Source organism: Rhododendron vialii, chromosome 9a (assembly GCF_030253575.1).
Source record: "Rhododendron vialii isolate Sample 1 chromosome 9a, ASM3025357v1".
NCBI lineage: Eukaryota > Viridiplantae > Streptophyta > Magnoliopsida > Ericales > Ericaceae > Rhododendron > Rhododendron vialii.
Window position 1 is genome coordinate 26,700,249 of NC_080565.1, and position 13,827 is coordinate 26,714,075.

A 13,827-nucleotide genomic window follows, 5' to 3' on the forward strand; every position below is an offset into this window, starting at 1 on the left:
ATATAGCTGTGGCTCTGAAGTGCGAAAAGAATTAATCACGGGGATTGGCAAGTGACAATCACCTGGCAATGAGGACCGCAGGAAGCCTTCGGTCTGTATTGGGTCAATCTATAAGGAGCTTTGTCCCTATTTTAATTGAGCCACGCTAGTAAACTGCAGGATTGATTCCCACATTAATTGGTCAATTGGGCTTATGCGGTTCTATTTGCTTCAGGTTTCAAGTCATTTGGTGTATGCTAGGGCGTCGAGCCCTTACCTGCCATCCTGTTCTTGAATTCAAATCCAAAATTTTAGGAATTTGCCTTAATGAAATGGTCAGAATGGTCGATTTATATGCACTCTTTTATGCTTCATTGGCATTATCTGATTTCCTAGTGCACTTTACCTGCACTGTGAATACATTTCTTTGATTTTGACAGTCACCTGGATATTTAAAAACACTGAGATTTTATAGAAGAATCAACCTGCAACAAGCATAAATTGCATTTTTTTTTTTGGTACTTCGGAATATCAATAAATTGCAATTGCAAAGGAACAATAGTATAAACCTTGCTTAAACACAACATTATACACCAGGGAAATTTATTTTATTCGAAGGAGGAGCAAGCGCAAGTATAATGTTTAGCTCCCAAAATTACTGCAACCTGCAGTAACTAATATCCACGATGTATTGATCCAATAAGATATATAAATAAAATTCCAGTGGTCGTACAACTGCTAGATGTAGGAAAACTAATACGCTATACACAGTACAGATGAAGATGCCGTAAACAATGTGCATGCGAGTGTCAACCTAACCGCAACACATCCTCCACTTTTTTTTTTTTTGATCATCCAACACATCCTCTACTGAAAATGGGGAAAAGATACAGACCAATAACGCCAATAAACAAACAATCAGACTGCATAAACTATTGCTTATAATAGCCACTCTGGTGAGGAGGAGGATATGGAGATGGAGATGGAATGGTGTAAGGAGGCCGAGGATGAGTTGCAGGTTGCTGGGCTGGTGCATTGTAATATGGACCACGCCACCCAGGATATGCCGGTTGGCCAGGATATGCCGGTTGGCCATACTCGTGGCTTACTGGTGGCTGCTGTTGGGGTTGTGGTGGTGCTGGGTACGGTGGGCCACCACCTGGAGCTGCTGCGTGGTATGGAGGAGGAGGTTGCTGCTGGGGCGTGGTGCCATAAGGAGAAGGGTGGTGGGCGTAACCCCCGGGCATTGTTGGCTGCTCAGTATGCTGGTTATAATAAGATGTCTGAGGACGTGGAGGTTGGGCCATGTTCCCAGGACTTACTTGTTGCTGAGAAGAGGATCTTGGAATTTGATGATGAGGTGGTCCGCCAGACGGGTAGTTGTAAGCACCTGCTGCATTCTTGTCCTGGAAACCAAAATTTGCCATCTGTCTCTGTACATCTTCGATCATATCTCGGCATTGAATGCTTCGGGTCATTACAAAATCGCTGCACTGCTGTTTTATGTTTGTGATAGCATCCTGTTTGAGGCACAAGACGAGATTTTCTAAGGCAATCTCAAAGACAAAGATATGATGAGTCATTCCTAGATTTTCCATACAACACCGTAATCCAGAACACAAAAATCATACCTGAAGAGTAACATAAAATTTCAATCCCTCATTAACGTTTTCTTTAATTTCCTGATACTTCGCTATGGCAGCTTCAATTTGCTTGTAGCTCTTCTCACGAGATGCTGAGAAGTCAGAATTTCCACAAAGGGAGAAAAGAGGTTAAAATATAAACATGTATGATGTAGCTTACAAGATAAACACACAGTTTACACACAAAAAGGGGAAATGGAGAATCACATTGTCAGTCGTGTTAAACAGAGAGGAAAACATTGAAAAACCCAAACAAAAAGAACCCAGAAGACAAACTTAATAACTGACATTGAAGTCCAAATCCCAATTCGTCAAGGCTTACCTTTATAATCTTCAAGATTGAAGATGGCAGCGAACTCATCATTTTGAGCCTGCGAAACAACAATCGATTCTATAAGGAATGTTCGAGCCACCAATGACAAGATACTTTCCTAAATCCAAAGGGATCAAGTACAAAACTTTAAACAGGAGAGCCTTCACATGACACGTCAATTCTCACATTCCATAAATGCAGGCAGAAAGAGGAATTGAACATCAACCATCCAACATGATTCTGAAGAATGCAAGGAAATGACATGGAAAAGGTAGTTTCCCTATTCACCCAAAGAGCTATTTGCATAACACAAGACAAAGTAAGACCAATTGTTTGGAAAACAGAACCTATTGCAAGAATGCCAACAATACCCTGTCCACAATAACAATGACAATTACTTTTTGATCCCACCTAACTCCTAGATTGATATGTTGACCTTCCTTGGATTCAACATAACCTTCGGATTACAAATACAAGAACATAAAAATAAAAAAATAAAAACATACAAGTTAGAATTCGACCTGACAAACTGCCTCTTGTGAACCATGATAGGAGAGCTCAAAGCAGATGACATGACTTTGAAAACGGGCAAGGTAGAAGACAGTAATTTACAGAATCATGCAAAGAATAAACAGACCTGAATTTGTAGCAACAGTTGCTCTTGTGCCTCAATATTCTGGGCAATTTCTTCGCAGATGTGATCATACTTCGTTATTTCCTTCCTAAAAAGATCCTCATACGAGCCAGTTGATGCCATCAATTTCGGCAAAATATCATCCTGAAAATATCAGATATACATCAGCCAATTAAGGGCACACTAAAAGCAAAAAACACGGAAGAAGAAGAATGCATGGAAACCACTTAAGAACTGTGATGATAACTTCTGGAACTGCAAAAGCAGTGATCAACATAGGCAATGGAAAATCATTGGAAGTATTGAAAATTAACTAGTTAGACATTACAAGAAAATCTTTACATTGCGACAAGGAGATACCACCTTCAACAGTGCTAAAAACAATTTTTTTTTTTTTTCTAAAAACAATATTCAAACTTCCTCTTCCTTATGAGAGGAGTGGACATCAAGTTTTCAAGCTCAAGAAAAGAATTGAACACGCAATGTGAAAATGACCACAGGGGGCATCCCACCCCAGATAGAGAGAAGGGTTTTGGAAGCAGGTCCACCTGCGATCATAACAACTTCAAAGACTGTTTAAGGGACATCCAAAATTGAGCAGAACAGAGTTGATATGTTCAAGCAGGGTGTAGTCCAAGACAACATCCATTTCTCCTTGCAACCAGGACAAGAAAAAATAAATCTTGCCGTATAAACCAACTTGGTTGCATGGATAAATCAGAAAAGCGCTTTCATTAAGCAGCTATGCATCCCAAAGGTAACATGCGAAAAGTCGTAACTATTATCAAAATCATGCAGGACACAGGATTTTCCCCTTAAACAGCAGCAGACAGAGCATGGAGCAATATCCACCAGAAGTCGGAACAAGGAAAAAAAGAGAAAATGATGCTATCATGTGATAATCTGGCGACATAGATATCAAATATAAATTAGTCACACCTTCCTCTTCATCTCTTTGAGCATGTCTTCAAGCCCTGCACGTTGAGCACCAAGAGTCTCCAAGTGCCTCTGCAAAAGCAAGCAATATGAGGAACTATTGTGCACAAATCAGTCGCTAGACAATAATGTTTTCAGTAAAATGAAATGGGAACAATCTTCCCCAATGACTGGGCAATGATGATCAAGGGGCGAAGGAATTTAAATGCCGTTTCCTATATGTTTCCCCGTATATCATCTAATGAAACAATACTCAAATGCTTTAACAACATTTTGAAAGCGCTAACTCTTAAGACATTCATTGTAACATGCCTGTGTCCGTGTAAAATGTAAAGAAACGTGCAGAAAGATAACTAATCATTCAATTCATGTACATCGACATGCATGTCAACAAACATTACATGTATGGCATACAATTTATAAAAAAGTGCATCATTCAAGGAATTAGTAGTTCACTTAAAAGAGAGATCCCTAGCAAAAAGAGAAGCATTATCTTGTTGGAAAGAATGGTCTAAGGGGCCACCACACCCCCAAAAGATTTCTTCAAAACTCGGTGTTATATTACAACTCCTAAGATAAGTCCAAAACTATAAGGGTTGCACACCTAATATTTTCGAAGTTCGTCCCCAATTATAGAGGTTGAAACCATCATTGCGTCCAAGTTTATTAACTAGGAATTATTAGTTCACTTCAAATGTACTTTTCACTTACAAGCACTCAGCTAGTATGAAGTTCGTTAATGTATCAAAAATATATACCATATAAATAACCCAATTTCGGAGCGATTCTTTCCATGAAAATTACCATGCCAATCCAAGGGATTCCACACCAAAGGGTTAATTTCACATGTTCATGTACTAAACCCTTGGTTTCAACCCACAAGTTAAGAATGTTATTCCTTTTAACTTTGATAAACTCCTTCAGATATCAAGCGTCAATCAAACTATATAGCCTGCAAATGTCAAGTTCTCATCCAAACAAATATAATAACCACAAGGGTCCAGCAACTCAGCCACAATAGTAACCTCCTCAAATCCATAAGTTCCATAGATGAGGAAGCATAACCCAGTTGAAAGAGAAAAGACCACTCTGATGAAACAGAGAAGAAGGAAACAAGATAGGGAGACATTTGAGGGGATTAAAGTAACAAAGGTGAATGACTCCACATATAAATAAGCAGGAGTTGAATTATAACAAAAAGTTCCAAAAATAGCTCAATCTGAAAACAACAGTGAATAGCAAACAAATGCAACAGAGTTCCAAAATATATTGAATAACATCCAAAAGAGTATCTAAAATGTTACAAAGTTCATCTCGAAACAATGAAGAGAGTAGAGCTTCCTTGACGTGAATCAGGAATTCTTATTTTCAGTTTTCCCGCAATGGGAGGGGGTAACTGGATGTCCAATGATGGGAGGGGGTTTCAGTTTTCACATTTGGAAGGCAAACTCCTTCATGAAAGAGAGAAACATGACTAGCAGAAGACTAGCTATCATGCCCATACCAAACAATACATAAATAATAACACAGTTAATAGACATAGACTGAATAGATTATATTACCAAACTCTGCTTGAGGGACCCCACAATGGCATCTTCATTGGCATCCAAGGACATAATAGGTCTTGCCAGTGTAGGAAGGGCTGATTCTATCTGCAAAGAGTAAAGTGCACATCAGTACAATGCTCCAACTTCTCTCATAAGGAAAAGGAGTGCTAAAGCATCCAAGTCAAAACAAATGGGCAATGAGTAGAGAGGCCGCCCAGTCTCATATCCTAATTTTGGAGGTTATAATTAACCACTGCGGACAAGCTCTAACAAGGAGAAAAGGACACATTTACCCTGCACCTAACTCAATTTATTACAATTTTAAGACGGGTATATAAAAAGAAAGCTAATGAAGCAGTCCTAATTGAAATTGTCAACCACGCACCAGTCAACACTTCTTTTTTTGATACTGGTATGGTATGTACTGGACCATTGTATCTTGCCTCATGATTTCTGATTTATTGATACTTTTATTTCATTGATAGATTTTACATTAGGGAGTCTTTCAAGTAAAATTTGGCATACATATAATATTATACATGCTAGAGTGTATTTAGCAGTAATTAACTATATACGAGGCAGAAATTTTTTCCATTGTCCCAGCTTCATCCAGATAAGTGCCGGAACATGCAGGAAACACGTGTAATACCGGAATACAGCAGTGGTTTACACCGTACAAAACTGAGTATGGAGTGTGCCGGTTTTTTGAAGTTATGGGGCGTACTGTCCAGTACCAGCAGGCATGGTACGAGATTTATAACATTGGTCTTAGTTGCAAAAAAACTACGAGGGTTTTTGGGACTTGATTTTTTTCTTTAGATTTTGAATTTTTTGATTGTGATTTGTAAATTTTGAATTATGATCAGAATAGACTATGAACATATCGAAGACGTGTTTGGATGGTGTGCGCAAAATAGATTTCTCAACAGACTATTGTAAAGGGTATAATCTGAAGAATAGATTATGATGCGTGTTTTGAGTCTTTGACCATGTTGCCATTACCTGGGATCTCTTAATAGTTAAAATAGTATTTTTTTTTTAAAGGCCAGGGGTAAAATAGTCTTTTTCATTACTGCAAGGAGACTCCAAAATCTATCTTATCTACTGCCTTGCTCCTCGGTTCCCTACTGCTCCAGCCGCTCGCTGTGATAGCTTGCCAAGAAAGCAAAAGCTCCTCTGAGCAGATTCTCGGATCGTGTCTCTATCTCTCGATTTGAAGAATGTATTCTAGCATATGGCATTCTGCAAATCCCCCCAAACCCCCAGAATTGGATAATGGAAAATTGAAAATGTGAAAATCTGGCACCCAAACACCCCCTAAACAGGTCAGAAATGCAAGGAGAAAGGTACAAAGGAAGTGAATAAACAAAATAAATATTGACAGTTGACCACAGATCCTCCATCAACACAGGACAAGCTACACAAAGCCAGTATGCATGGAGAAAAGTATTAATCAACTACATAAAACAATTGGTTGAACAACCTCAGTTTTCTCTGGCAACAAGATATACCACACCCAACCCAAAAGATAAGTCATAAATGTTAAAGCATCCATCTCGAAACCAATTGGCAATGAAAGGAAAGGCCGCCCAAACTCACATACTAGTTTTCGAGGTGATAATTAACCGATGTAGGATTCCAACACCCCCGCACTTGTGATCCCTAACTCGCATGTGGAGAGGTCAACAAATGATCCGAAACATATGCATCACAATGAAACAAAGTGCAACTATGGCACAAACAAAGGAGAAAAGCCTCCTAAAACTTAGCTCTGATACCATGTTAAAGCATTCATCTCAAAACCAATTGGCAATAAGGAGAGAGGCCACCCAAACTCATGTACTTTTCGAGGTGATAATTAACCGATGTAGGACAAATTCCAATAGTAACAAAAGAGGGATTTACATAAGGCACATGTATAAGTGTACCACAATATAAAATTTGTGTGGAGACCAAAGAAGAAAGTCAGATTTGCTTCCATCACTCACATAACCACAAAATAAAATTTGTGAAAAGGCCCACAAACTAAATTCAAAAAATGCTTTTGAAAATCCTATATAACCAGGAATAAAATGCATTCCTTGGAAATATCAGAGATCATAATCAACTCAAATGGAAAAACAATATGCATTATGAGATAGGAAATGAAAAGCTGCCACTCGAACTTCCAATCAACAAGCCACAAAGATTTCATGCAAATCCTTGAAAGGACACATACCGGGCGCCGGTCAAGGATTGACATGAGTGCTGAATGATCCCTCACTGAACGCTCAATCCGGGCATCACTGTCTGCAGCTTGCTTCAGATTTGCTGCAAATCTATTTAACCTATCTTGCAAGTTCTTTGTTAGAGTACTTGACTGAGGCCTAGTCCACCGCGTGCCAAATTGGCTTCTAAACTGTGCATCTTCTGTTGCTTCTTTCTGCAAGAGCTCCTCAGTTTGAACAAGCAATTCCTGATTTACCCTCCTCAAATCTCTAAGTTGCTGTAGCTCGGCTTCCAACCCAGCTGGACCACCGCAAATTTGAACCGCCTCCACATCTTCTTTGAGAGTTGTAGGCAGGGTGAAATTCCCTTCTAAAGCAAGAATAGAATCAGGCAAGTCCATTTCTTTGAGCCTCACTCGGGCAAGTTCACTCCCCTGTTGCAATTTTTCAGCTTGTGTTCGGATGATCTCATCAACCATTTCAGTGTATCTAGAAAGAGCTTTTGCGCTGCTGTCGGGAACAAGACTTGTAAACATTTTCTCCTTGCTTGCATCCAGTATCTCAGCCATTGGCATAGACTTAACCAAAGAAAATGCTGGAAGAGGAGGTAAAGAACTGGCGGGAGGAACCCTCATGAGGTAAACTCTATCATTCTCCTTCATAGCCCTTTCAAGGTTGCGGTTTAGATTCCCTTCCAACTTATTAATTGCATCCAAAAGCTGCTGTGCAGCACCTTTTGACGATGATTTCTTTACCTCAGACAAGGCATTAACCCCACTCTTCAACCGAGCAATTTCCTCAGCAATTTCCTCTTTCTCATGCAGCTCCAAACTACACCTATAGCAAGCCTCAGCATAAAACAAGGCTGCCTTCAGTTGAACATGAGAGAACCAGTTCTTGTCAAAATGTTCTTTCAGAGGTGCAACACTTAGCGCTGCTAAAGCTTCCTCATAGTAGATCCCAACCTGAATTCAAGTGTAATTAATTGCCAAGCAAGCAAAAAACTATATCTTCATGGATGTTCATTGCCACGAACAAGCTACAGAAACAAGTATATTAACGACGGCGGTATAACCCTTCATGTGCCATTGTTATACGGTGAACAATAGCATGTTTACCACACTTCCAGTAAATTCCATCACTTGTGCAGCTAAACACATTACAAGTCTCTCACATTAGACATAAAGTCACATTTTCAGAACTCATACCACGTGTGCAACAATTCAACTCAGATATAGGCACTTCAAGAGTTAGAAACAATTCAAACAGACCCATAGGGCATGTTCGTTTGATCGGATTGAACAATATATACAGGGGAACAAATATATGGTATTTGGTTAAAAATTCTATAATCCGGACTGAATATCCACCTGATTGTATATGTATCCAATAAGAGATGACGATACTATAATATTATTAACCATTTACTATAGTTGAATGAGATTAGACATCCCCTGTGAGATTTACATATACATCTCACTTCACCAGTTCTCCACCTTCACGACAAAACAAAGGATCGATTCAATTCTATCGAGTCTAACTCATATTGATTATTTCTCAAACAATCAATCTGGAGGATTGAATGACCATAATAAGCCTAAGACTGCATCTCCGAAAAACATAAGACTGGACCGAAACCAAAATAAGGGGGTTTAAGTGGAACTATTGTCATTTTTCATTTCTTTTTCAACAGCCTCTTGTATCTGCTGCTCACTATACAGAGGAGCTTCCGCGTCAAATGCTTTCATTCCTACCGTTAGACGACGATATGAAAAACAATCTAGCTCTAGCCATAGCTAGAACTCAATTGTCTCCTAGTAATACTAGTACTTCACAACGCACCTTAATTGGTTTAATTGGTTGACCAACAGTATCTTTGCATATCCCTTTACAACTAATCCCATCGAATAAACCATCCCTTAAAGCATCTCCAGCCCTTATCCATTTTTCCACATAAACTCAAAAGTTGAGAGAACACCTCGAAACAAACTCCACTCCTTAGACTCAAATTAGTTTTACTTATACTTTTACTCAATTAGGGGAGACTCAAATTCTTACTCGCATTCTAGAAGGCTGTTTTGTGCTCCTCAAACTTACAACTATGCCATCAATGCAGTTTTTACTCAAATTTATGCTTAGATTTGGATTTGTCCATTGTAGTCCTTCATATCAAATGAAGCTTTTACTCAAAAAAATTCACCCAAACTTAGGTAAAAGTACAGAACTCTAACCTGTCTGGAGATTTTAGCACAAACCCCAGGAGTACTCCCCTTAGCAATGGTATTTTCAAAAACACACTCCTGTGCTTGTGCCAGCATAAGCCTCTCCAGCATCCCCGCACACTCCACCGACAAATCCACAGTCGCGGAACCCCCCATCGCCGCCTTGGTCGACTCGTTATCCCTCAAAAACGCAAACGCCCCCGCAGCCGCGATAAACGCGTGCGAAGCCTGCTTCCTCCCCTCGATCGAGCCACCCGCCCGGTCGAACGTCAGCCCTATCTGGCTGTACACCGCGCCTAAATTGAACAGCACGGCGGCCTTCTCGAGGTGTACGTTCTGCTGCGAGGCCTTGAGCTTGTTCTTAAAGGCGTCGTGCCACACGAAGGTGAGGGAGTTGACGTGGTCCTTGTCGGGGGAGATCGGGAAGCGGGACTCGACGGCGGAGAGGGCGCGGTAGTACCGCTGGAGGAGGTCGCGGCGGGAGGAGAGGGAGTCGGGGGCGGAGGCGGCGGGGGAGCGCTCGAGGTCGGCTCGCATTGATTTCAGGGTTTGTAGGTCGTCGTCGAGGCTCTGGGCCTCCCGCTCGGAGTAGTTGTAGACGACGTAGTTCCGGAGGGGGCGGTAGAGGTCGACGGAGGTCGGTTTCTTCTCGTAGACGGCTAGCATGATGTTGGCGGCCGACGAGGAGGAGGACGGAGGAGCGGCCATGAGCGGAGAGGCCGAGTTGGATCGGATCGGATCTGATCGAATTCAATTGCGTGTGTTTTCACGACCGGTGGAACTGTCGAACAACGCGGCTTTTCCGTCTCGATTTCTATACAGTTTGGATTGACATTATTTTTCTTCGTCACGAAGGAGACGTAGTAATACTTGCGGTAAGATTTTATTTTGTTTGGAAAAAGTCTATTTTCATTCACTTTGGTTATCATTATGTGTGAATATCCCCTCACGGTTTAAAATTGTTCATATAATTTACATGTGATTTTAAAAATGTGCGGATAGATTCCTACCGTCATGTTTTCTATTTATATTAATTGAGGTGTATCTCACATGCCTTTAGAATGTAACCTGAGTCGTTCATAATGTATTAAATAAAGAATAGAATATCTCTGCAAAAAAATCATCTCGATCAAACATTAATAACTCGGTGATCTAATTTTAGTAAATTCAAATTTGAAATTTTAATTTCATAACAAAATCGATTTGACTATAAACTTTCATTTTTTGATTGACTTGAATTTTGGCATAGATGTAGTACTCGTCAAAATTTACAATATCAACGATTTGGATTCAATTTTTGGTATAGGTGACGATGTGGTTAGATTTAAAAAAGAAGAAAAATCAAGGGATATGATGAGGGTATTGATGCGCACCCAATATTGTAGATATTTGGTGCGACTAGTCCCGTTTTATGTTGCTTTAACTTGCATTTATCTAGCTTTTATAACGATATTGCACGTAAGGTGTGTTTTTAGTGTTTTCAGGCAAAACGCCCTTAAAAGGCGTATTTTGAGTGCAAAGTCAACCCCCAAGTTAATTCAAGAATCATCGCCCGGTGGAACTGGTGCCAAAGTGACCAAAGAACGAAGGCGAGGAGCATCGGGCAAGCCAACGGTCGTCGGGTGTCAAGTTTTGGAGGCTGGCCTGAAGACCAGAGATAAGCTCCCCGTATCGATACGGATTTTGGACCGTATCGATACGCGTTTGTTATCTTTCCAATCAGAGAGTCCCGTATCGATACGGCCATAATCTGTATCGATACGGGATTGTTACGGGATATTGGCCTTTTCAGCTTAACGATGTGGTATCGATACTTTGCTTATTCTGTATCGATACGGAGAGCTTCCGACCAGATATTTTGCTACTTTTTGGACTTTCCATTTATGGAATACTTGCTACTTATAGTATGTTTTTAGATATTTGAGGAGAGAGAAACCCATTGTGTATAAATAGGGGTCTCCTCTCTCCCCTTTGTTAGGTAGTTAATTAATAGCTTTAAGTTTTCTTCCATTAATGTCTTTCAAGCTTTTATAGTGTAATCTCTTAGAACTCAAGTAAGTAATTCTCGTTTGTTAATTTCTCGTTTATTAAAGTTGTTCCTACGGACTAGATCTTTTATAATATCAAGTTTGTTTTCGTTTTTATCGATTAAAAGTCATGTCTCGTTTTTATGCTTTCTTTCATGCTTTAGCTATGTGTGAGTAGTTGATAGGCCAAGTCTCGGGGTAATCTTTCCCGAGTACTTAGGTGGTTATTTGGTTCTCAAACCTTCGGGCTTAAAATCTTGATTTTCGGAATTTCATTAATCTAGCCTTTTTGGTCTAAGCGAGGCGTGTTAACTCCTTGGTATGAAGTTTAGTCAAGCGGTCTTGGCAAGCGACATATTGAGGGCTCGTGGCCCCCTACGTGTTAGATACATTAGCAAAAATAGGTTGATTTAATTCCGGTTAATCACATCTTTTGATAAACGTAGTCATTAAAGCTAAATCTTTCGGGCGTGAGCACGCGGTCGTGACTCTCGCCTGAGTTATATTGAGAACCGGTAACAGCTTAAGTCAAGGGTTAGACGATCCCTAGACTTGCCTCCTTTTAGTTTATTAAGCGTCATCCTAGTCTTTTGCCTTGGCAATTTTCATCGTTTCAAAGCAAAACCAAGTTGGCCGTCTTAAACGCCACAATCCACCATATAAAATCTACATTCCGATTAAGCTACATTCGAATTCTCTGTGGGTACGATCCCGGACTTCCGGATATTATGCTACCGACGACCTAGCCCTACGCTTGGGGTATTTCAACCTTATTTGAAGGCAAGGTTTGAGGCGAAGCAGGTATATCGGTCTTTTAATGTTGTATCCATTAATATGGATGAAAAACATGACGGCAGTGTATCTATCCGCATATTTTCAAAACCACAGGTAGATTATGTGATCAATTTTGAACCATGAGAGGGATATTTACACATGACGATAATCACAAGGGGTAAAAGTGGACTTTGCTCTTTTATTTTTTACAATAAAAAAGGGGCACGGGCCCAAACCAATTGGTTTCCAATCGGTTTGGATCGTTTGTAGGCCTTTTTTCGGCCCACAATAATGATCGGAACCGTTCACTTTTTAGAGCTTGTCAATAACATTGACCCTGCAAAAAATCACATTGATCGGATATTGTTTGATATGATTTAAAAAATGCATTAAGTTTGGGAAAAAAAAAAGAGTGCAACACTTGATTGCAACCCTTTTGATTCAATTATCCGAAGATTTATGCATTTTGATATCATATGAAACGTATCAACATAAATTTTGGCGTGATCAATGTTCTCGACGATTTCTAAAAAGTGAATGATTCTAGTCATTGTTGTAAGCCCAAGAAAGGCTAACAGTCAGTCCAAAACTGGACCAAATTGGTTGGTACTTCAACTGGACAGGACTATTGCCCCAATAAAACTATGGGGTGTGCACCATTTGGTATATACCAAATGCACACCGCTTTACGTTGGACTTATCTTGAAGTTTCGAACAAATAATCATTCAATTCATTTAAAATGTATTGACCAGTTTTTTGCTCAATTTGCCAACATGAAATTGAGCGAAAAAATTGTTTAAAGGGATTCTTAAAAAAATAATTTAAATAAATTGCATAACTCAGATCATTTATTTGTGAAGGATCTGGCATGAAATGGTGTACGTATGGAAGGACTCGTTTTCAAAAGAATCCTTGACTTTTCAGTCAAATGTACTAAAAGAAATTTCAGTTTTATTTGTCAGACTTGCTAAACCTCCAACGTGAAATTATGTTAAATTGAAATTTTCACATCGTAACCAATGGTGACTTGTCTATTTTGTTAGTCCACATAGCGGAAAAGTTATTCATGTGGAAAGTGTAATTGACAGCAACCTTGTAGGTGAACGACTCAGAAATGATCAGTCCGAGGGCCAATAAGGAGCAAAGATTTGGGAAAAACACATTTTAAGAACAGAAAATCCAGGATCACCGCACTTGGTCCACCACCGTATAGGGCCCACTCCGGACCTCAAAATAAACGGAAAAATATCCATAAAAAATTTCTTACTCAGTTGCCCACCTTGGCCATCTGAAGGCATTCGGAGCAAACACACCGGCAGCTAGCTAGCTTCTTACCGTAACTCTCTAGTTACATAACTTATATTGACCACTGAGTTGCTCAATCGGAGCACAGTAATAACTCAATCGGAGCACAGTAATAATTACTCCGTATGTAACCCAGCAGAGACATCAAAATAGGCCACTTTACAATTCACTACCCTGGAGCATTATATGCATTCCAGCTTAAGACTAGCTTAAGTCAAAACACAAAACAGAGAGACTCG

The 13,827-nt window shown here is 39.9% G+C and overlaps 1 protein-coding gene across 1 annotated transcript; it reads right to left on the reverse strand.

Moving 5' to 3' along the window:
* Positions 1-670: 670 nt before the first annotated feature.
* On the reverse strand, positions 671-10,373 carry LOC131302071 (vacuolar-sorting protein BRO1). The gene is made up of 8 exons (XM_058328654.1): positions 9,491-10,373; positions 7,271-8,224; positions 5,068-5,157; positions 3,509-3,577; positions 2,573-2,713; positions 1,945-1,993; positions 1,611-1,714; positions 671-1,499 (listed from the first exon to the last, which is right to left on the reverse strand). Exons 1-8 carry the CDS (start codon positions 10,187-10,189, stop codon positions 912-914), a joined length of 2,694 nt encoding a protein of 897 aa, XP_058184637.1. The 5' UTR covers positions 10,190-10,373; the 3' UTR covers positions 671-911.
* Between the last annotated feature and the right edge of the window lie 3,454 nt (positions 10,374-13,827).

What these genes read in the sequence shown, in the direction of transcription:
- LOC131302071 (XM_058328654.1), bottom strand. Translation starts at nt 10,189, where the DNA reads ATGGCCGCTCCTCCGTCCTCCTCCTCGTCGGCCGCCAACATCATGCTA. An exon ending in TCAAAGAGATGAAGAGGAAG is followed by an intron (nt 2,714 to 3,508) that starts GTGTGACTAATT and finishes TGATATTTTCAG; the next exon opens with GATGATATTTTGCCGAAATT. An exon ending in CAATCTTGAAGATTATAAAG is followed by an intron (nt 1,715 to 1,944) that starts GTAAGCCTTGAC and finishes CTGACTTCTCAG; the next exon opens with CATCTCGTGAGAAGAGCTAC.